The sequence below is a fragment of the Amblyomma mixtum genome, chromosome 10 (genome assembly GCF_055824585.1).
Source record: "Amblyomma mixtum isolate Tamu chromosome 10, ASM5582458v1, whole genome shotgun sequence".
NCBI lineage: Eukaryota > Metazoa > Arthropoda > Arachnida > Ixodida > Ixodidae > Amblyomma > Amblyomma mixtum.
In genome coordinates, this window is record NC_143021.1 from 171646038 (window position 1) to 171670807 (window position 24770).

The 24770-nt window shown below is 49.1% G+C and overlaps 1 protein-coding gene across 7 annotated transcripts in view; it reads left to right on the plus strand.

Annotated features, from left to right (window-relative positions):
* pyd (zonula occludens-like protein polychaetoid) overlaps positions 1 to 24770 on the plus strand; it is a 357804-nt gene that overhangs the window by 175442 nt on the left and 157592 nt on the right. For all 7 annotated transcript variants that reach the window (XM_089563940.1, XM_089563939.1, XM_089563941.1 and 4 more), the window contains exons 5-7: positions 13059 to 13134; positions 14298 to 14401; positions 18560 to 18786. In XM_089563940.1, the coding sequence (XP_089420066.1) occupies positions 13059 to 13134; positions 14298 to 14401; positions 18560 to 18786 (407 nt within the window). The remainder of the gene's footprint in view (positions 1 to 13058; positions 13135 to 14297; positions 14402 to 18559; positions 18787 to 24770) is intronic.

Consider the following 24770-nt stretch of genomic DNA (forward strand, 5'->3'; position numbering starts at 1 on the left):
CCCCCCCCCCCGACTTTTGAAAGAATGATGGACACAATATTGCGTGGACTTAAGTGGAAGACATGCTGTGGCGATTCCCCAAGTCAGCGGACGCGAAGTACACCGCAGGCGCCGTCTCCGCGGCGCCCAGCTGCACGGGGAAGAAGGGAAAGGGAAATAAACGCTCCCTCGCTTTTCAAGGAGAGGAGCCAGTTTGTCTCCCGCCAGCAACGTGTACTGTCGCTTTACGGGCGCCCCTTCCCGCGCCCTCCTCAGGGCACGTCGGTGACCCGTTTCGGCATGCGCTTCCAAGCTCGCCCACTTACAATACTATAACACATGCCTTTGCTACCTGGACGACATCGTGGTCTTTTCCCCGGACCTTGACACCCACCTCTCCTGTTTGAAGCACGTCCTGACCTGCCTCTCTGATGCCGGCCTGCAGCTGAACTTAAAAACATGCCGTTTTGCCTCCCGTCATTTAACCATCTTAGGTCATGTTGTCTCTAAGCAGGGTGTTAGTCCCGACCCAGCGAAACTTCGTGCTGTGGTTGACTTTCCCAAACCTACCTCCATCAAAGACCTGCGCAGCTTCCTGGGTTTGTGCTTGTATTTCCGCTGGTTTATTCGCTCCTTTGCGTCCATTGCTGCGCCTTTGACCCAACTGCTGTCTGGAAGTGCGGATTTATCACTGTGGTCCCCAGCGTGCGAAGACGCACACAACACCTTGCACCGCCTCCTCACAGCGCCGCCCATTCTGCGCCATTTCGAGTTGGCTGCTCCTACCGAAGTTCACACGGACACCAGCGGGTGTTGGCCTCGGTGCTGTCCTCGCCCAACGATAACCCGGCTTTGACGAATACGCCGTTGCCTATGCTAGCCGCACACTCACACCAGCAGAACGCAATTGCTCTGTAACTGAAAAAGAGTGTTTGGCGATTGTATGGGCCCTCGCGAAGTTTCGACGCTACATCTATGGGCGCCCTTTTGACGTTGTGACCAACCACCATGCGCACTGTTGGCTTCGCAACCTGAAAGCCCCCTCCAGCCGCCTCGCTAGGTGGGCCCTTCGATTGCAAGAATAGGATATCCGCGTCGTGTATCGCACCGGCCGCGAGCATCAAGACGCTGATTCACTGTCCCGCTGCCCCCTCCCGGCCGAGATCGCCAGCCTCTCCACCTCCGGGGCTTCTTTGCCCTTGCTTCGCATCAGCGACATGCCTTCGGCGCAGCGCATGGATCCATGGATCGCTTCCCTTCTCGACTTTCTCGCCAACCCGACGGCTACTTCACCGTCATGTGCGCTCTGCCGCCAAGCTGTCCATTTTGTGATTCGTGACAACCTACTTTATCGCCGCAACTACAGCTCCGAAGGCCGCAAGTGGCTGCTCGTTATTCCCCGTCACTTACGCTTGGAGATATGTGCATATTTCCATGCTGGCCCCCCACAGCGGTCACGTGGGCGTTTTCAAGACCTATACCCACATACAGCTGCGCTACTACTGGCGCGGAATGTACACCTTCATCATTAAGTACATGCGCTCATGCCTCCCCTGCCAACGTCGCCAGACATCTCCCCATCGTTCCACTGCAGAGCTGCAGCCGTTACCATGCCCTCCACACCCATTCGACCGCATTGGCATTGCTTTATACGGTCCGCTTTCATACACTGCAGCCGGCAACCGTTGGGCTAATGTGGCCGTGGATCACCTCACCCGATATGCCGAAACTGCTGCCCTTCCGGCTCCCACAGCGACGGACGTCACCTCCTTCATTTTTCACCGATTCATCCTTCGTCACAGTGCACTTCGTGAACTGCTAAGTGACCGAGGCCGCGTGTTCTTATCTGACGTGGTAAAAGCGCTTCTCCAAGAGTGCAACACGATTCACCGAACCACCACCGCCTACCATCCGCAGACAAATGGCCTCGCTGAACGATTTAACCGCACCCTCGGAGACATGCTGTCCAAGTACGTCGCTTCTGACCACACGAATTGGGATCTCGTCCTTCCGTACGTCACTTATGCGTACAATACCGCTACGCAGTCCACCACCGGCTTCTCTCCCTTCTTCCTACTTTACGGCCGCCAACCCTCTGCTACTATCGACACAATTCTCCCTTACCACCCTGATGAATCCGAATATCGGCCTGCTGTTTCTGAAGCCGCGCAACATGCTGAAGCCTGCCGCCAAATCGCCCGCTCACTCACGACTGACACCCAGTATCGCCAGCGCTCCCGTCTCGACCAAGACCAAACCTCGCCGAACTACTCTTCCGGCGCACTTGTGTGGCTCTGGATCCCTGCAGGAACTGCCGGTCTCTCCTCAAAATTTCTAGCCAAGTACCATGGTCCCTACCGCGTACTGGAACGCACCTCTCCGGTTAATTATGTCGTGGAACTCCTCACGCCGTCTTCTGACCTCCGCCGCCGCGGACGGGAGACCGTTCATGTCCAACGCCTCAAGCCATACTACGACCCCGCCATCTTGCCATCACCCTAAGTCGCCAGGATGGCTCGTCTTGTCCCCGGGGTGGTTGTGATGATAAAGAAGAAGATGCGTCCGATAACTGAAAAGACGAAGACGAGGTGGCCGTGTTCTCGCGAGTTTTGCCAGCGCTACGCTTGTGTGTGCTTCGCCGACCTGATCCCAGACTGTTGCCGCTCCAGAAGTGCTCCAAAATAGCCTACAAATTGCCCCAAACCTCCTCCAAAATGGGTCTTTTGCTGCTCCAAAGCTGCTCCAAAATAAGACTTGCTGCTCCCATGCCTGCTCCAAAAATCTGGAGCCTGCTTCCACCCCTGTCCATGTATGTTTCAAGCATCGACCCTCAGTTTGCCTACTTCGGGCAGCTTGCTCGCGCACGACTTCAGAACTGGTGCCTCGCCAATAGAGGAAAACATTTTTGCAGGGCACCCACAAATAGTGGCCTCAATGACGAAACCACATTTTTCATTGGTGGTCATACCTCGACGAAATCACGATTGCTCACTCACAAAAGTTTGGTCAACTTACGGGCTCATTTAGGCTCACAACTCACTCGGCCTTGCTCAGACACACCAGCCATCCGGAGTCAAACAACGACTCAACATCTCACTCAGACTCACGACTCATCTCGACTCACTCACTCATGTCAACTCAGGACTCATTCGGGCCCACTCACTCATTTCAACTCGGGACTCACCTGGACTCACTCACTTCGACTCATCTGCGCTCACTCATTCGGGCTCACTCACTCATTTCAACTCACACAGGCTCACCTTGACTCCTGTAAGCTCACACATCGGAGAGCTGAATCATTTTTACGCCCAATGGTGAACGTTACGTGCCGGAAATGGAGAAAAAAATGTCAGACTCAGTGGTGCGATGAGCTGTTAACGGCAGCTATCCTGCAGCTACCGCTCATGGGATGTAAAGGCCTAAGGCCGCTACACCAGTTCTGCAACCAATGAAAAAACAGCAAAGGAAGAACTAGAGTAACCGCAGATATCTAATGAGTCCCAGTGCGGCTACTAATCAGCTTTTCTCACCTTTCATTAATGTTCTAGAGTGCAGCAGCCACAAAATTTACATACCACCAGTCAGTGAAATTGCTCTACGTCATCACCTCGACCAAAAGCGTATTCAGTATTACGCTTGCACAGGAAGCTCCCTTTTATGAACGTTGCAAACTTGTCTCAATTGGCATCATGGATCCACTTGGAATTGTGGGATATTTCAACCTCACATCATGATCTTATTTGATTTGACAGGTTCACACTCTGCCAGACTGAACAGGACAAAGATCACAATCTGACTGTGAGCCCAGACTCATGACTCACATCAAGATCTGAATATGAGCCCGAACTCACAATTCGGATTGCGAACTGAGAGTGAGTCCGAGCTCACTCACGACTCATAGCATGACCTGAATGCGACTCCGAACTCAGAACATGATCTGAATGTGAGTCCAGGCTCACTCACGACTCAGATCATGATCTGAAGTGAGCCTTAGTGAGCCCGAGTAGACTTATGAGTGAGCTCACCGACCTATGTGAATAGTTGAAAATTCTTTGCCTGATGCTTCGGCAGCTTTGTATCTTCAGGTTGTTTCCGTGTTTCTGGACATGGATTCCACTACATTTTGCATGCAACAAAAGCTGGAACTGGCCTGTTCACTCGTAAATGATTGCACAACAAAAGGCGCTATCAAGGCATTTCTGCAAGGCTTGTCTTTTTAAATCTTGGCGAGCGGAAACTAGCAGAAATTCTAGACGGAAGGTTTATAGCATTATATTTGCAGGCAGCTTCATTGTGATGTGCTTGCTGGAGTTGGGAGTGGTTTGTTAGCAAATACCTGGTCATTTGATTGAACAATGTATGGTGGTTTGTTTGTTTGGTTTCATTTGATCGTCACGCCATACATGATGACGCAGGGGGACATACGTAAAAGCTGCCTTTCAACAGCTTGACAGAGCGACGGCTCCCTGTGTTAATCCAATGATGCTATGAATGTACGCCCGGCAAAATCTTTGTCTGGCGTGCGTGACGGCCACTTTTTCTGCACTCCTACGCTTTACGACGAAGCAAACTTGCAGAAAGCTCAATATTAAAAAGCACGGGCTTTGGGAGCCTGTGCTTAGAATTGATTTTTTGCAAATTTGCTCTGTCATAAACTAAAGAAGCACGGAAAACGCGCCCTGTCATGCATGCAAGCTGAAGAGTTCTCTGGCTGTACATTGTATTAGTAAACAACGGCCAGAACTTGCAAGATCGTTTGCAGTCGCTATGGGTTTAATCTATTATTGTGCATGCTATGAACGGATAAGCTGATCTACACTGCTTCAGAATGTAGTTCTTCCTGCTTCGGGGATTGGTCAGAGACACATTTCGTCAGTTCTACCCCGAGGTCACGAGGAGACTCGGTACATGCTGTTAGCTCCACCATCCTTGGAGCAAAGCAGTCGTTCTGCAGCCAAACTATTTGACAGTGACACAACTGAGAAAAAATTTTATTCTGAGTGCAGCTATGCTTTAGCTATTATGCTCCCAGAGGTGGCTGGGCATCTTTCTTTTTTTGTTTCTTGAGGGACTCAGTTGAGAAAACATTTTCACCAATTCCAGCTATGCTCTAAGGCTCTCAGGGGTGGCTTGGCATCTTTGTCTTTTTGTTTCTAGAGGGACACAGTTGAAAAAGTATTTTCACCAATTGCAGCTCTGCTCTATTGTGCTCTCATGGGTGGCTTGGCATCTTTCTCTCTGTTTCTAGAGGGACACAGTTGAAAAAGTGTTTTCACCAATTGCAGCTGTGCTCTATTGTGCTCTCAGGGGTGGCTGGGCATCTTTATCTTTTTATTTCTAGAGGGACACAGTTGAGAAAATATTTCCACCAAGTGCAGTTGTGTTCTGTTGTGCTCTCAGGGGTGGCTTGGCATTTTGCTCTTTTTAATTAAAAGACTAGCGCATAAAACAAGGACAAAGACAGAGAAGGAGACAGGACGAGCGCTCGCCCTGTCTCCTTCTCTGTCTTGTCTCCTTCTCTGTCAAACCAACTAGCCCAGCTTTCCGCTTTGATTGCTCTTTTTGTTTCTAGAGGGACACAGTTGAAAAAATATCTTACCCAGTTGCAGCTGTGCTCTGTTATGCTCTCAGGGGTGGCTTGGCATTTTGCTCTTTTTAATTAAAAGAGTAGCGCATAAAACTAAAACAAAGACAGAGAAGGAGACAGGACGAGCGCTCGCCCTGTCTCCTTCTCTGTCTTGTCTCCTTCTCTGTCAAACCAACTAGCCCAGCTTTCCGCTTTGATTGCTCTTTTTGTTTCTAGAGGGTAACAGTTGAAAAAATATCTTACCCAGTTGCAGCTGTGCTCTGTTCATACGTCGGCACCATGAGCGGTGGCTCACTCACACTCGCACTCATGACCACTCGCACTCACTACTACTCACACACACTCACACTCATGTCCATTCACACTCACAACCACTCACTCACACTCGCACTCATGACCACTCACACTCACAACCACTCACTCAAACTCGCACTCATGACCACTCGCACTCACAACCACTCACTCGCACTCACACTCATCATCACTCACACTCACAACCCCTCACTCACACTCACACTCATGACCACTCGCACTCACAACCACTCACACGCACTCACACTCACAGCCACTCACTCACACTCGCACTCATGACAAGTCACACTCACAACCACTCACTCGCACTCATGTCCACTCACACTCACAACCACTCACTCGCACTCATGACCACTCGCACTCACAACCACTCACTCACACTCATTTCCACTCACACTCATGTCCGCTCACTCGCATTTACGTTCAGTGTACTGTTTCCTTGTTTGCTGACAACGGAGGGGATGAGAGATTTACTGTCGCGGCGACTGCCCTCGTAGCTCCCCTAACATTACCCTGAGTCGCAAAGATGTGGTGGTGAGCTGCCCAGGCTTTGTCGGGCTATTTGGTCAATTTGCACAGTTTCGATGCTCGAAGAAAGTAGTCACTCATCACGCATATTCCATGCACCGAATGCAACGCACCTGTGCTCCTGCGCTTGCTGCTGAGATGATGATTGCCTGTATAGCGTCAGCAGCTGAGATGCTTAGAGAAGTTTTTGAACAGTGTCCATAGGCGTGCGCAGTGTTCTCCATGAGAATGAGCCAAGTTTTAGCGCAGTGCCCCCCCCCCCCTCCTCCCCGCCCCCCACCCCAACCACCTCTCACCTAGGCCCCTGCCGCCAAAACGGAGAGCAAATATGAGGAATGATTATAAAACATTTATTTCCATGTGATGGAATTGCTAAATATACAGGATATTATAGAGGTGTAGTTTTTTATTTTAATCTGTAGCATCGGCAGAGGAATATATGGTATAGAGAGGATAAGCGACTGGTTTTTTTGACGCTCAAAATGTGAACAAGTGAGGGGAAAGATTCACAGTATTGCCAGCGTCTCCACAAGAGGTCTTGTCTCCACCCAGACGAAGACAGTCCTCTTGTTGAAACGTTCGCAAACACCCTGAGGCTTTCCCTCCCTTGTTCACCACGTGAGTACCGGCAGAGGAAGGCAGTCATTGCGTCGCTGAGGCATTGTTGTAGCATCGCGCTTCCGGAGTAATTTCCGTTCTCTCTAGACCACAGAAACTATGACAGATTTGTTTTTTGGTTACTGTCACAGCAAAAAAGAAACTGAAAAGATTGCCTCCAAAATGACCTGGCAAGTAAACAGTTCTTGGAACGCAACATCAGAGGTCTTTGGCCGTTAAAAAACCTGCTTGGCGGTAGCACTGCACTGTAAACAATGACCGAATAGGTCCGACAGATTAAATGTATGGGGAAGACTTGGCGATTAGGGGGGAAGGGGGGGCGCACCTCCTTCCCTTGTGCGTGTGCCTATGACGGTGTGCAAGTAATAATAATGAGTTTGCCTTGACAATATTCTTGGATGGTGTCTAATTACCAAGATTTGGTCTTCCTTCACAATGACTTGTCCGTGACTCTGCATCAACTCATTGGAGTCAAGTGACGATTATGAATACTTTTCGCGGCATGGAAAATGGAGCGTGTTTTTCAAAAGATCGAGTGATTTCCTCACGCAAAGGAAAATGGCTGGAATGGGTCGCAAGTAGAGGATTTCCCCGCGTAATAACGATGCTAGGGGAGGTCGCCATTATCAATCCATTTACAAAACCTACTAACCTTACTATGTGTGACCGATCTGTGTACTGTACATGTCTGCAGGCAGTACGTTTTCTGTATTGCCCATAATCCCTGTCTGAAGGAAGTTGTACAAACCAACGCGGTGTTTTTGAGGGCAGTGCATGCGGAGACCACATGCGCATCCGCGTGGTAATAGGGGGTGCTTACTTTGCACCCGATTATTCTCCAACGTCGTTCTCGGAAGAATGCATATGCAGCTAACTTGTTAGCCAATTTGAGCCAATCTGAAATGATATGACTTTACTGGGAAAAAGCGCTATCCAGAAGTTCTTGGTGGAAATCATAGTATCTGCTTCAAATGATGCCTCATGCTGTCCAGATATCAGTTAGGGTAAGATTGCTGAAATCGGTGCGTGCCAACAGAAGTTAATCCCCTTGATGTACACGAAAAATGAACAAAATCGCATTTCACGAGCTCATTTCGGTTTCACTCGCCAAATGCCGAAGATTAGGCGGCACAAATGAGAACCAAGCCTCGCATACATGCAGCGGAAGCTTGTATGCAGTTGTTGACTTGTTAGGAGAAGGTAAGTGACGCCAACCAAGTAAAATGCAGAAAAAACAGAAAAAACACCACGTTTCGGGACCGGCTCGGCCCCTTCTTCATGGTGTGACTACGGGCGAGCGCAGCTTGGCTTTTGAAGCCCCTGCGTGGAGGACCTCCGGGTCAATGGCCGCAGCCCATGGACATAGGATGAGGGGAGAGTCCCCAGGGACGATTAACATTCTCTCGTGTTTGCTGAATGTGCCACGACTCAAGTAGACGCCTCCTGCGTGGGTTAGCTTCCGTTTCCAATACAATGGTGCTGTCGAAGTCAATTGGATGGTCACACCCTTTGCAGTGTTCGGCCACGGCGCTGTGTTGACGATTGATGTGACGGACGTCCGCTTTGTGTTGGCTCATCCTTTCCGCGAAGTTCTTCGTTTCCCCTATGTACGACGCCGGGCAGACGGAACACGGAATTTTGTACACGACGCCCTGGGCCTTTTCTCTGGGCTGCCGGTTTTTTGGGCGGGGGAGAAGGCGACGGATAGAGCTGGTCGGTTTGTGCGGTGCCAGCACCCCTTCTGCCAGCACCCCAACCAGACAGACTTCTGTCGAATGTTTTCTTTTGAGTTGTTGACTTGCCAGGGCAGCCCCCACCTGCTCATATTGCCAACGGCGTAGTTCTGCTTACATGACGCTGACGGAAGCCTATTCATGACCAAAGAAAAAACTTTTTTTTTTGGACTCCGGGGAGAGCGTTGGGGAGCTTAATATTCAACTCTTTCCTGTGCTGCGAGCATAGTCCAGAGTCGAATATGTCCGCACCCTTCGAACTGTTTGTGAAAAGCTCCTGGCCCCCCTTCCGCCCGCCGCCCTCAGTTTTCTGTTCTCTTCTGGTCACATTTTTGGCTGTGGCGTCGTATGTTTTTTTCTTCAGTGCCTTAACAGCACTCGCTTGCACAATACTTTTAAGCCAAACGAAAAGTGTCGCCCTAGCTTGATTCTTATTAACTTTCAGTCGCGTGTACTGCTTTTCTTCTGTAGTTTTTTTTTTCTCGAGCGAAACGGTGACAATACTCAGACACATTGTATTTTATATCCCTTTCCCGAGTACATAAAAATTAATTTCGAACTGTACGTCCAACCAATCAAAAAAGGTCCGGCAGTTTGGTTTAGAGCTGTGCACGGGCCGCAAATTTCAGCCCGCGCCCGGCCCGAGCCCCACAGTACTGATGGAGGCCCGGCCCGGCCCGACACTGAAGAAACCTAAGCCCGCCCGGGCCCGGCCCGAGTTAAGGCCCGGCCCGGGCCCGGCCCGACCTGCAAAACTTTAATTGAAGTGACGATGAAACAGAAAGAGGTAATTTAAGGAAAATCAGTTTATTTCAATGTTTTTAAAATGCTCGGCTGTCATGGTTAGTAGTGAGTATATGCAAACACGGCGCATGTAGAGAGTTATCACTCCAAGTTATTATGTAAAAACAACAAATCGTCCATTGATGACGGCTTGAGGCAAGTGCGGCGCTCCTGAAGATTAGTTTCGAAGCTTGCAACAGTAGGGCGGCTGGAGCCACGCAGGAGCAATCGCGATGGCGAAGCCCGGCCGGCCCGTCCGAGACAAATATACCGTGGCCCGAGCCCGGCCCGGGCCCGGGTGAATAGACTTCCGAAAGGCCCGAGCCCGGCCCGCGGGCCGGGCCGGGTACGGGCTTTCGGGCCGGCCCGAGCCCGTGCACAGCTCTAATTTGGTTGCCACCTCATATCCACTTCCGAAAATCGCCGCAACGTTTCATCACAGTTGAGTTTCCCTCTCAATCTTGTAGAGGTAAATTACGTTGATGATGATTATTGAAGGGTGCTTGACGTCTTGCAGATTCGATATTGCTCGATCACGTTGCCAGAGGACACTTCTGGAGAGGTTAACTTTTTATTACCAATTAATAAAACAAAGAAAGATACACGCAAGGAGAAAACTTGTTTACATTTGACTGACCAGTAGCTTTACGTGACGAAACCAGCCCACGGCCCCGCCCAAACACTTGATTTTAAACCCTATGACCCTGCCGTCGGTGGAGACAGTAACCAATTAGGTAACTCCACAAACATCAACCCAATAAATCATTGGGGAAAGGAAAACGTCGCCAATCAACAACTGTAAAAGGACAACACAGCCAATCAGTGATTTTGGAAAGAAGATAACTCACCTCCACAAACACTGCACAAATATGTACATTTTCCACCATCATGATTTCGGAGGTTTCTCCCTTCGTCCCGCGAGCTTCGCAAACATTCTCGATTTCCCACGGTGCAGGTTGTTTCAACCTCTGGTAAACTCAGGTTCGGGGAAAGTCACCTCAAGGCCCATCTCTTCAGTACCGTCACTTACAAACTGTCTTCAAGCCTGTAGCTAGCGTCGCAATGTCCTGTTGACCGCGCCTCAAGTTGTCAACGCGTGCTGCCATAGACATGGGACAAAAGCTTCACGACGAGGATCCGCCTTTCCGCAAGAATGTGCCCAGTGAAATGCGACCTGACGTATATATTCCCGGCGGGTGTTTGACCTTTCCCTTATTCTCGGAATCCGTCGCTATCCCGCTCCCCTTATACCGCTGTGCAGCCAGTGTGACTCATCTCCCTCCCTGCAGTTGTGCGGAGGGCAGAAAAAACAAACTCAATGGGCATTCCTTTATCGCGAACCCGGACGCGACAAACAATGCACAGGACCGCGAACTTCACTACCACCATCAGCAGGAAACAATAATTTCTGGCGCAAATTAAAACATAAAATATTGCCGCTTTGGATATCTCCTTGGGCGTCAAAGACATTACCATGCCTGATGCTATGCATACAAAAAAAAAATTATAAAAGCCACATGCTGGATTTCCGACGCTGGGCTCTTTAAAGTACATGATAGAAACAAGAATCCTCTGGCGTTACCGAAAAGCGCACTTGGTTTTCGCGTCGTTTCCGGGCTTGAGCCGGGTTTGTGCAGTTCAAGACCTGGGATAAAGGAGGTCGGGTTACCGCATGGGTCAGAGCCTATGAACAAATTACGGCCAGATGAGAGCTCTGCAATGCGCACACCTGGGCAAAGAAAAAAAAACCTAAGTCCACTGCAGCACCCGAGGTCCCAACTTACGGTAGTTATTGCCGAGCAGCGGACAGTCGTTGTTTCAGCAGTAAGCATTGTAACTCATATGTATACGAGATCGAGCCATGCGGGGAGCGTGGCAAGAGACATATATCTATATTTTCAGGACTGGCAATGCGAAATTCGATAAAGGGTCTCAAAAAACTTGTAGCGGCTCTCTGCATGCGCGAAGGGCCTGCGCCCCTGCCAACGGTGAACTACAAAAGCAACGAAAGATTGCCGTTCCCGTGCCAGCGGAATCCTTTCCTTCGGTTGTCCAAAGACACCGGCATGATGCCTTATGCTGCCTCGAGCGTCTTCAGTAGTGAATATTTGCTTCCCGCAGCTGTCAACAACATGAAAATAGCTAAGCGGGCATCAGCGTCACGAAACATGGGCGACCGACTTCACTGTCGCTTCCACCCACCACTCACATCCACTCATTGCCACTCATGTCCATTCACAACCACTCATTGCCACTCACGCCCACTCACATCCACTCATCAATCATACCCACTCACCTCTACTCACGCTCACATCCACTCAATCGCATTCGCACTCATGTCCACTCACACTCACGTCCACTCACGCTTATAACCACCCCCACTCACATCCACTCACACTCACGTCCACTCACACTCACGACCATTCACTCACATTCACACTCATGATAACCCACACTCATATCCACTCACTCGCACTCACACTCACGTCCACTCGCACTCACGACCACTCACTCGCACTCACACTCAGACCACCCACACTCACATCCACTCACTCGCACTCACACTCATGATTACCGAAACTCATATCCACTCACTCGCACTCACACTCACGTCCACTTGCACTCACGACCACTCACTCACACTCACACTCACAGACGTGAGTGTGAGTGTGAGTGAGGCGATATGAGTGCGCTCATGAGTGAGTGTGCCGACCTATGTCTCTGTTATGCTCTCAGGGGTGGCTTGGCATTTTGCTCTTTTTAATTAAAAGAGTAGCGCATAAAACTAGGACAAAGACAGAGAAGGAGACAGGACGAGCGCTCGCCCTGTCTCCTTCTCTGTCTTGTCTCCTTCTCTGTCAAACCAACTAGCCCAGCTTTCCGCTTTGATTGCTCTTTTTGTTTCTAGAGGGACACAGTTGAAAAAATATCTTACCCAGTTGCAGCTGTGCTCTGTTATGCTCTCAGGGGTGGCTTGGCATTTTGCTCTTTTTAATTAAAAGAGTAGCGCATAAAACTAGGACAAAGACAGAGAAGGAGACAGGACGAGCGCTCGCCCTGTCTCCTTCTCTGTCTTGTCTCCTTCTCTGTCAAACCAACTAGCCCAGCTTTCCGCTTTGATTGCTCTTTTTGTTTCTAGAGGGACACAGTTGAAAAAATATCTTACCCAGTTGCAGCTGTGCTCTGTTATGCTCTCAGGGGTGGCTTGGCATTTTGCTCTTTTTAATTAAAAGAGTAGCGCATAAAACTAGGACAAAGACAGAGAAGGAGACAGGACGAGCGCTCGCCCTGTCTCCTTCTCTGTCTTGTCTCCTTCTCTGTCAAACCAACTAGCCCAGCTTTCCGCTTTGATTGCTCTTTTTGTTTCTAGAGGGACACAGTTGAAAAAATATCTTACCCAGTTGCAGCTGTGCTCTGTTATGCTCTCAGGGGTGGCTTGGCATTTTGCTCTTTTTGTTTCTCAAGGAACTGCTTCGTGTGGAGCAATTCACTAATGACGAGCGGTTGATTTCTCCCAGATAATCAGGCGTCGTGTGGTCCTGGGCCGTGCTGAACCTGTGCGGGTGACCCTGTTGAAAGCCAAGAAGAAAGATGGTGTGTGCATTGTCCTTTCTCAAGCTGGGTGGAAATTTGTGCTCTTGGGTGTTGATTCAATGTGGGCTCGTGAGCTTGAATTAAGCAGAGACCAAGGGAAGATGACTAAGAATGAGGTGCTTCTTCCTGTGTTATCTTCTCCCATGATGTCCTGCTTGTACGCGCGTCTGTGCTGAATTCATGTTTCTCGTCTTCTACTTGCTCAGGGCAGACTGACCAGTCGCAGGCTATGTGGCTCTGTGAGTAATAATTCTGAGGAAAGCAGCGATGGCAAATGACTCAGGTGCAACTAGAGCGCAGTTGTGTCTACTTGTTATCCTCTTCTGGCGTCTGCCGGTGCTGCGTTTCTCAAAATGCAACCTGAACAATTTGGCCTCGGTTGATTGATTAGTGGGTTCCAACGACAAAGGGGAGGCTACTCCCCTTTAATGCAGGGACGGTTTACAGGCCAGAAAAGGGCATAGCTACCTGGTATTGGCTCCTTGAATGCATTTTTTCTATGCAAAAAAAGACAGGATGAAGAAAGGAGATACACGCAGGACCAACACTGACTTCAACTGATGGTTCATTGGCACGAACAAAAACGTATACACAGCAAGGTTTGATACCCCAGCTCAGAGATGCATGCCCTGCACATTTGCATCCATGTTAACAAGCCGGCACTTTCATCTGGGCACAGGTGTCAGTCTAGTCTTTAGATACGGGGACTCCTTGGGCTATAACATAACAGATGCAGTACTAATGCATTTATGATCTTTATTGTGTATCCCAAGGGAATTTCTCTGCTACTCTGCTGCTTGAAGCTACGTGTGTTGCTCACGGGTGTTGCTGCAGCCGAGCATTGTGCACCCCAGGTGAAACTGCTGGGTTGTTTAAACTGTTAACACGGATGTGGGGCATGCGCTTCGTAGCTGAGGTATCAAACCTAGCTCTCTATGTATTTTGCCAGTCAACCACTGGGGCAGGGCACATAATGGGAAGGCAATATAAGTCCTCAAGGGAGTGGATACCAAGAGAAGGCAGCAAGCGTAGCAGGGGGCGGCAGAGAGAAGCTAGGTGGGCGGGTGGCGGGGACAGTAATGTGGCCAGCTGGTGCCTCGGCCACAGATGGCCACAGAGTGGAGTTTTGCAGCCGCTGTGTGGATGACTCCTTCCCTGTGCAGATTTTGGCCTGGTGCTCGGCTGCCGCATCTTTGTCAAGGAAGTCAGCAGCCGGTCACTGGCCGAGCGAGATGGGACCATTCAGGAAGGCGATGTTTTGCTCAAGGTGAACAGCTGTTGGCTGCATGGTCAGCCATTTATTCAACATCGTCAAGATGTTGTCGGCGCATGAACAAAAAGTCGGTGCAAATGCCCAACAAAGGTCGACACACTCTACAGGAACTTCAGGATCACATGTTTTCACACATGCATGAATGTGGCAACTAAGCAATGTGATGTGAGCACACGCAGTTAAGGAAAAGTAATTCATACGCATTGTTTAATAAATGTGCAAGAGTGTAGCATAACTTTTCACAGCCACAATTTTTCGGGTTTTCTGTACAGGCCATGCAAAGCCAGTGATGAGCTACAGTACTTTGGTGGCTGTGAGCTCATCGTGCAGCATTTGTTGTGAATAACTGCCGCATGTCGTTTACCGCCGACCGATCCACTCTGCCTTCGTCCCACAAGATTCACTTGCAGCGTGAAGAGCCTTTCCCTGCGATGCTTGGCTCATTCATGCTGTGCCAGTGTTTGTTGTGAATGGGGCGCACAACTGCAGGGAGTAGTTGCTAGCTATTTATTTCAATTGTTCCACATGGTTACCCCAGCACTTTGCCATTTGCTTTAAAAAATGGAGCACTATACATCGTGTGAGGTGAGTGCAGGCTTTGTTTGTGTGGAGTGCAGGCACATTGGTTGAAGACGGCGCTACAGCCAGTGTAGAAGGCTGGCCCGGCTCAGAAGGGTACGGAGGCTACTGAGTCTGATGAATTGCTTCGGAGGGAGGAAAGCACAACTGTGCGAAAAAGGTGACAGAATTGGCTGACGTAAATGCGTATACCGGAGAAGTTTTAATGTAGAGGTCATTTAGTAAGGCCTTTCAACTAGGCACGTGCGAGTGTTCAATAATTTCAAATATTCTGTCGAACAGCTCAAGTACTCGATATTCGATTTGTCTGAATGTTTGGTTTTTGAAAATGTGAAGTATGTGCCTCGAGCAAATAATGTTCCTGGAACTCCTGCCGCACAGGGTTGAGCTCCTCCTCTGGGATGGCACCGTGCCTGCGCGTGCTCGCAGCAACAGAAGACGGAAGTGGTCTGTACGTGTCCACAGCCGTGCTACCTGGGGTGTGCACGCATCAGCAGAGAGATTTAGCATAGCGCTTTTGGGCACCGCCAGTGCTGCTGCTAAGTGGTTCCAGTGGGGCAAGCATGCAAACAGCTGGCCGGTCCCCCCTCGTGGTGTTCTCAGGGTGCACGCACAGTGTCTCCCCCCAGCAGAAGTGGGCAATGAAAGGAGGAGGACACACGCATCTTGCTCGAATTCCGTGGAACGAGTCTGAGCTGACTTCTGCAGCCACCTTTCTCTGTGTGACGGTATGAGCGCAACACATGAAGGTGCTTGCCTACGTCCGACGCAGGGTGGTGCATCCTCCCAGCAGGTTGCGTAGAACCACGGCTGGACAGCAACAGCTGCACATCGACACAGTCGCAGTAAAGAGCCCCCCATGTAGGTCTCGCACCCCACAGGTACCGCATGTACCGTAAAAACCCGAATATAGGTCCAACTTTTTTTTCAAAAAACCATGGCAAAAAGTCAGCCCCCGTCTTATTGGCAGAAAAACTGCGGAAGTCTTGCAACAACGGGCGGCTGAAGTCAACCGCTCCCATCACCATCGCCACCAGCAGTAGTGCGGTATGGCACAGCCACTGTGGCACAGCCAGTTTGCGTTTCCGCTGTCACAAATTGATTTTGGCTTGTGGCTGGGTGTTGTCGGCGTGGAAATCTCTCCCCGCAGGGATGGTGCGCAAGTCTCTTGGAGAATGCAGCATAAGCAGTGCGCCAGACAGCACAGGCGATGATGCCCTGTGGGGCAGCGAGAGGCAATTGCCATCCGACTCGAGTTCGGAGGACTCTGATGGCTCGGAGTAACGCTTGCGCACTTCGTGCCCTTCTCTGTACTGCACACCCAGCCAATTCTTGAACACTGTTTGTCAGCACCTTGTCATGGAGTGGCGAAAGCAGCGAGAAATATTCCAAATATTCTCTTAGAAATTATTTCAGGCAAATTAGTTTGCTACAGTTTTGCTTTGAGCGTTATAAAATAAAAATTATTTCTCCAGGAAGTGCTAAATGTACAGCACACTGCAATAGTACATTAAACTGCAGCATATTGACTAGACTTCAAAACGAAAGAAAATGCCAGAGTTGTGAAACTTTTCAAAAATTTATTGGTTAAATATTGCCGCCAGGTGTTGGCGGCCAGAGGACGAAGAAGTGAGGGACTGCTGTGTCCGGCTCTGTTTGTGAGAGTAGCAGAGAGAGAGATTAAACAGAAACAAGGCCCAGAGAGTAGGGGCGTGCGAATATTTGAAACTTCAAATACGAATTGAATATGCTTGATATGCGATTCATATTTGAGAAATTGATATTCAAGAATTTCTTAATATCACAAAATTACCACCAGCGACTGTATACCACGCCAACCTTCATAAATTCCACCGTGGCAGAGCCACAACATCTGAGGAAGTTATCTGACGATTGAGTTCCGGGAAAAGAATACCAAGAGTCTGTTCCCTTCCCTCTCCGTTGCGTGTACTGATCACACTCCGACGCCGCTAGGCTTGACATCGTGCCAAATTCCGCAAGTGGGCTTTCCCACATATCACACGCTGCGAACAAGGTGGCTGATGACCCCCACTTCAAACAATCGCAAGATGAGAGCGCGCTTTTTTTTTCATCCATTTGTTAATGCCCACACCCATGCATTCATGCTGTCGCCTTGGTGGGATCTCCGGCATCTCGTTTTGGTCACCTACGATATGAGGGAAAGCCTGCTTGTGGAATTTCGTGCGAGTCAAGATGTCGCAACAGGGCAAGCAATCCTCTGAAAATTGTGCATATTACATGGTGCATTGGCACCTCTTAAGCGGGCGTAACGGCTTGAGTGACAACGTTCGCATTGCCCCTGCCGCTAAGTTAGAAAATAGGCTGGCCGCGTAGTTTCGGTTTCTGAGCTTCGGCTTGCGCATTTGCCGGTAGCCAAATGTCAACTGGCTCGTTGCTGTTCATTTCTTTTTCCTTTTTGGAGTAGTCTCGCCGTTCCCTCATCGATGTGCATTCCCCGTCGCTTGCGTTTGCATTGTTCTCTCAGCGCGCCGAAACTGGGCACTCGTCCGGGGCTTACAGATGTTCCACATCATAGCCTCCTCTCATAAGGCTTCATCACATTATCAGTAGTTTGTTTCTGGGGCGTGGAGCGTTTTGTAAATTTACCTTTCGATAACTCGGGCATCTTTTCTGGTCACTTGAACTCCAAATTAATGAGGCTTTACTAACCATCATATAATTTTTGTTGCCAGTTTTCTCATTTTATGAACTTTTTGCATGACCACATTACAGGTTGGGTACTGTTATGCTGTCTAACCAAGCAGTGTACATTTCTGCACATCATGTTTTCTTATTCAGGGCAACATGATATGTGGCAGGAGGTACGTATAAAAGTTGCTTTTTTAACATGGATAACGAACCACTGCATGATTGTTGATGACCGACTCGTATGCGGCCGCCTTCGTTGAAACCGGTGCAACATATGTGGCAGGGGGTAGTACATATGAAAGTTGCTGTTTAACACAGATAGCGTGTCGCATCCAAGGTCGGAGCTTGTTTGATTCAGCGAAAAGACTGGAACAAGTGAAAATACTTCCGAGCTGTCTCTTGGCAAGGAAAATACGCATGTGACAAATGCTGCTGCATTTTTGGCCTTCTTATCCTTTGTAATTATGCGCACTAACATGTGCTACACAGAGTGCGCATTTTTTTTTTTTGATGGAAACTCTGCGGTCCTTGTAAGTGAGCTGTAATTTTCATGCAATTTAGGTCCCCTTTTCGCTAAAGTGTGGCTGTCGAGCTTCTGGTCCTGCGCTTTCTCAAGATTGCAAGGTGGCACACAGCTGCTGAGCTGGGAGACAGTGATGTAGCTGTTGTGTTTATCGACCGCTCTGTTGAGGACAACAACTGCTTCCTCTCGTCGGGCTCCAGGTGCATGTCTCCCTCACAGGCATATTGTGTACGGAAAAGCGTCAGGGTGGAGGCACTTGAGTGATGCGGATTTGGAGCAGAGAAAGCAGTAGAAATTCGGCCCTGGAAGGTTTGTCACGGAGGCGTGTTCTGAGCTGAGCATCCCTTGGGGAGGAATGATGAGGAAGGGGGGCTGTGCAGATCAACGGTGCCAGCGTGGAGGGGCTGAGCCTGAAGGAGGCGCGCAAGCTGCTGGAGGCGAGCAAGGAGCGCCTGCAGCTGGTGCTCCAGCGGGAGGACGGGGGAGGGGCCAAGGTGGAGTCCCCCCCCTCCCACGTGCAGCGGCCCCTCGAGGAGCGTGCCAGCCAGAACCTGTACGTGCAGCCACCCACCCGCACAGCAGCCGACGACAAGAACAACCTCTCCAGGTGGGCACTCGTCCAACGGGAGCCATCTCTCACTGGCAGCAGGCTGCATCTGGCTGCCAATATGAGCTGAGTGTGCAGCTGTACATCAACACTCGGTGAGGGAGACTGCCCAGTGGGCACTGAAACTTCCTTAGACGTCCTGTGGACGTCCAAGGGATGTCCAAGCGAGTTTTAGTGTCCATTGGGTGATCTCTTGTTTGGTGCCGTAAAAGCAGCATAGAACAACTGCGCCTACTGTCATGGAAATATATAGCTTAAATTGGCAAGGAACTAGAGTTGGATCAAAGCAGAACAAGAAGTAAGAGATGGGCAAAACAGCCAGTTTAGATGCAGAAGGGATATCAGGAGCGTCCACTGATCTCCACTAGGTGGCTGGATGCCGCATTCCCGCTTTGCGAGAGACGAGCGCGAGTGAACCCACTGCAACTTGGACGGCTTGTCCCGGAAGTTGGGTGTCTGCTGTGTATTTCAATGCAAAGAGTCGCATCTTTCGCCCTTTCATTCTCAGTTTTTTGCGCTGTTCTCGTGTAATGTCTGCTGTTATATGAAAGGAACAAGCAAGCTGAACGCGAGAAATGTGAGCATTGTGTGCAGAACCCTGTAATTTCACAGAAACCGAAGAAAACAGGCATGCAGGTCTCACCCTTCCTCGGCAAAGGGGTACGTGCATTGAACACTATGTTCTTGCCTGGTTCCTGTCTTCCGAGCGTGAAGGACAAGTAGCGGAATGACAGTGAGGCTTAGACATCTTAACACCGAATTTTCGTGCAGCAAAGAAAAGGCACAGCGCGAGAGGAATGACTGACAAGAAAGACGAATGCTGCAGTGCGTGTGAGAAGCGCTGTGAGAAGTCAAATGCACCAAGCACCGCGAATTAAAGCCCATTCAGGCTTAACTTGCTCCAATATGAATCAGTACATGACATGCTCCGTCGAAAAAGCAGTACCATACCTTTTGGAGGCGCTAATGTGAACCAACCGAACACCATCGACATCTCAGCAGATGGCAAGTAGCCTAGCCCCTGCTCCGGTTTTGTCTAAACATAATTCAGTAAAATTGTCACTGCAAAGTCAGCTGCCTGGTGAATGTTTCAACCTATTCTTTCTTATATTTATCCCCCATTGATAGCATAACTTGGGCTTGAGCATGGGAACAAGAATCGCAGTAAAGAGCAGAGTTGGCGAAACTAGCGCAACGAGACGGCACAGAGTTGAGCAGACGAGATACCACACTTGCTGCGTGTAGCGACGTCCTGTCGTCTGCTAGTGTAGTCCCATTGAGATGCAATGGGCCCTTATTTTCGAAACGTCCTTCCCGAAGACTTCGCTGGTCTCCTCACTCAATTGATGACGCAACAGGTAGGCATTGTCATGTAAAAAGACGAGAACGACGAAAAGACGAAATGCTAAGTGGGAAAACAAAAGTGGAACTGAAAAACCGTGCTGAGGTCCGATTTCATGCACTGCCAAAGGCTGACTTCCGGGACAAGGCCACTTACTTCCGGTGGCTTCACTAGTTTCGGGCGCTCGATGCGCCATCCAGCCCGCTAGTGGTGATCAGTGGTAAGATGTAACTATGGATCGATGGATGGATAGGAGCGCTCTCTTTGAAACAGGGTGGTGGCAATTGCCACCATGCTCAGCTTTTCTTTATTTTTTTTCAACTGTGTTGTCAATTCTCATTAAGATTCACCATATTTTTCCGCTACGGTTTCCTACACTTCTAACCTTATGCCACATGTCTGCTTTTCAGCCACCAATCCTCCAATCGCTTTTTGCTAACTTCCACTGCAGATTTATTTACGTGACCATTGTTATCTTTAACCCTTTCGCTGTCGGGTGTTTCTGCCCGTGACGCACCCCCAGTGTCGCACGCTTCCGGGATGATGGTCCCGCTGTTTCAACATCAGAATCTGACGATGCGGAACTCGCCTCTTCCTCGGATGAGACGCTGTCCGAATCCGAGCTCGGCTCGTATTCAGAATTGGAAGAGCCACCGCTCCAATGCGCAGAGGAAGGTCCCGCGGCGCGGTCAGCCATATCCGAAAGTAACCGCGCGCAGCGGGGGTATGCTTTCAGTGGCCCGCAAAACGGAGAGAAATGGGACGCTGTGTAATAAAGATGAGAGAGGGAGATGGAAAAAGGCTAAAACAAAGTTAGAGGAGCTTTACGTTTGCTGCTGCCAGCCGCAAGCGAGGGTGCGACGAGAGAGCGAAGCGAAAGCAGCGATCCAGTCATGTGTCGGTTTCTTTGACTCTCGGAGTGGCAACGGCGCGCGCCCTTGAACTTGAAGCGCCGTAGCTCACATGCCGACAGAAGAAAAATAAAAACCTGCAAAACAGCGGCAGATGGCAGAACAACCCTTGGACCCATAACCACACAGGCGCGCGTCATGATCCGGCAAACGCAGAGCGACCGCGCCACTCAGCAAAGAGAGAGGGGTGGGATGGCAGACGCTCCGTACTCTTCACTACACGTACCAAAACAGTAAGGGGAGAAAATACAAACTTGTAGAAAGATTCAACAGATGGCGCGGGTAGTCCAAGAGCGTCAGCTTTGCGCTCAAGCGCGAAATTTTGAACGCACATAGAGAACGTACCGGTACGTCAGTGACACTGTGGGGGGGAAGCGCGAAAACGTACCGGTACGTCCGTGACAGCGAAAGGGTTAAACCTTAGGGCCTCAGGAAGAGTGACTGCGCCTGCATCGACATCCGGATGCATACCATCACATTTGATTATGAGGTGTTCAATTGTTTCCACAGATCTACCACACACAGCACATGTGTCATCTTCGTTAAATTTCTTTTTGTAGCTGCGCGTTCTAAGACACCCTGACCTCACTTCAAAAAGTAGGGCACTGCCTCTTGAGTTGTCATGGAAAAATTCTTTCCTGATCTGCCTTTTCCAGTATCGATATAGTTCTACACTATGTTTTTTTTTTTCATTGAATTCATCCAATTTTTGACTTCCGTGTTTTTAACCTGTCGTTTAATGCTCTTTCTTTCTCCGTCCTCATGACCTGCATACTTACTGGTTAGTTTTCCAGTTCTTTTCTGCCACTGTGAGTCAACGCTCTTCCTGTATAAATATTTAAATACCTTAGCTGCCCACCTGTTATCGTCCAATTTCCTCAGGCGTTCTTCATACAGTATTTTACTCTTAGCTTCCCGTGCTTCGAATGATGCCCAGCCCATATCCCCTTGTACTGCCTCGTTTGTGGTTTTGTTGTGGGTTTGTTGTGGGCATTTTCCAGCAGCTCTCTGATTTACGTCTAATCTCGACTGAACTTCTGCTCTTAAGCGCAGAACCGCATTCCCGAAAGTGAGCCTCGGCACCATTATTCCTTTCCAAATACCTCTTAGTACCTCATATTTGTTATACCCCCATAATGCCCTATGTTTCATTATCCCGGCGTCTGTTCATCCTTTTGCCCTAAGAGCCTGTTCGTGCTTTTCCGTGTATATCTGCCCTTCGTTTAGCCATATCCAGCGGTATTTGTATTCGGCCACTTTGGGTATTTCATGGCCTTGTATTGTAAGCACCTGGTCAGTTGTACCGTTAAAAATCATCACACCTGATTTAGTTGTGCTAAAACTGAATCCTAGAGCGTCTCCTTCGTCTCCACAACAATTAATCAGAGCTTGCAAATCTTCCTGGCTATCTGCTAACAGTACAATATCGTCCGCATACATTAAACTCGGGATTTGCTGCTCAACTACATTTCCGCCTAATCTGTACGACAGATTATAACCTAGATTACTTTCTTGTAGCCTTCTTTCCATATTTATCACGTAAAGCATGAACAGCACCGGTGATAGAGGACAAATCCTTTGTGCACCCCTACAGTTGTCGCACTTTTATCCCTTCCCATGTAATTTCAACTTTATTATCTCGGTATATTTCCTGTAGAAAATCAATTGCCTAATCATCGATGCCTACATCTTTTAATGTGTTCCACACGAGTTCCCTGTTCACGTTATCGTATGCACCGCTGATGTCCAGAAAGGCTAAATACAGAGGTCTCTTTTCCGCCTTAGCTATTTCTATGCATTGGGTAAGCAAGAACAGGCTATCATCTAATCGCCTACCCCTTCTGAACCTGTTTTGAAGTTCTTCGAGTGTCCTGTTGGCCTTACACATGACTGCATTTTTAATTTCACCGCCTGCATTGCCAGCCTGTACATAACAGATGTTATCGTAATCAGACGGAAGGATTTTATGTTCATCTTATCTCCTTTCCCTTTATAAATCAAATTCATTTTACTCTGTCTCCAGCTGTGCGGAATTTGCTTATTTGTTATGACTGTCTTCAATGCTTTTATCAGCGCTTCCTTGCTTCTTCTTGGGCGAAGTTCGCAAACTTCAGCCAGCCATTGATCAGAGCACTGCTTCATTTTAGCCTGGACTAGGACCTGAACTTGCTGTTTCTTTTGCCGATAAGATTCCCATTTTTCGCCTATTTCCTCTCCAGATAACTGCGCCCTCTTTGCTTCTCTGTGTTCCCTTGAAGCCACCCGTCGTTGTTCGATGGCCTCCTTAATTTCCATGTTCCACCAGCTTCGTGGCTTCCTCTTTCCTCTCCAGCGGTTTACTCCTTTCACTTGTTTCAGTTTTGTAGCGATGAGCAGTTCTAACTGATTATAATCCCACTTTTCCATGAGGCGTTTCTCGATTACTTCTTCTATATCGGCTGATATTAGCGCTATTTGTTCATCGTTTAATTTTGCGTTGCCTTCTTGACTTCGCTGCACTTCTCTTTTGACCAAGGCTACCAGCTGTAGGCTAATACATTTATAATCACTTCCTAGGCTGTACTTCCCCTCTTCGTCTATTTCCATTACTGCGAGCTTGCTATAGATGCCCTGCGACATTCGACAGTGGTCAATGGTTGTCGGCCTGTTACGTGATTCCCACGTGATTTGTCCCTCACATTTGGTTTCTCTATTGACAATAACTAGATTGTGCCGCTCACACAAGTCTAGCATTAACTTCCTGTTACAATCTGTGTATCCATCCAGATCCTCGATGTGGCTGTTCATTTCTCCAAGCAAAATAATATCGACACCGTCTCCAATCTGCTTTATATCGTCATTGAGGCACTTAACTAGATCCTTGTTTTCGTGCATGCATTTGTCCCCGGTCCCTAAATAAACTACCCCTAGCCATGTCCTTTTGCCAGCAATTGTACCTGATACCCAGACATGTTCTTTGCAAGTTGATTTTATTCTTTGCCAATTTGTTCCTTGATGTATCAGCATACCTACACCTCCTCCCTTCTTCTCTGTTGTTGTTCTGTTGCACCCTTCCCAGACATAGCCATCGATGAAAGGTGGATCTTCTAGATCCCTCAGATGTGTCTTGCATAGAGCGTACACACCTACTGCTTCGTCCTTTAACTGCTGTTCTATTTCTAGCCATTTCGCTCTCTTTCTACCCCCTTGGATGTTTATGTAACTGATCCTGGCGTTAAATTTCTTTTTCGCAGTTTTCTTTCTGGGCCTCCTAGTGGCCATTTTGTTGGGATCAGCCGCCATTGTTACATTTACATCGTTTCTACCTACCCCTACGCCTTGAGCCACCGTGGACCCCCTAAAAAAGCTACCGCTCGGCCTCCCAGGCGCCAGCCTATCTCTTCTCCTACCCTTCCACTGAAATGGATGCCATCTCGTCCAAAGTCTCTGCCCGAACCTGCTCTGTGCACTTCCTTGTTTATGTCTACCACCTCAAAGCCTTTCTCGAGGCTTAATGTCCTTATCTCTCGATTAAGATTCACAACGTCGTTAGCAACCTCTCCATTCCTTCCTTGTACCTCCGGCACTGTACACACCACGATCTGCGCTTGCTGTGCTATCGCCCTTATACCGTCAACTCCCTCAGCTAATCTCTTCCCTGCTTGTGGGGCGTCACCATTCAGGAGGTCATTTAGCCCCGCTGCTAGCACTACCAAGTTGCGCCTTGTGCAGGCATTGCGCGGTGTCCTGAG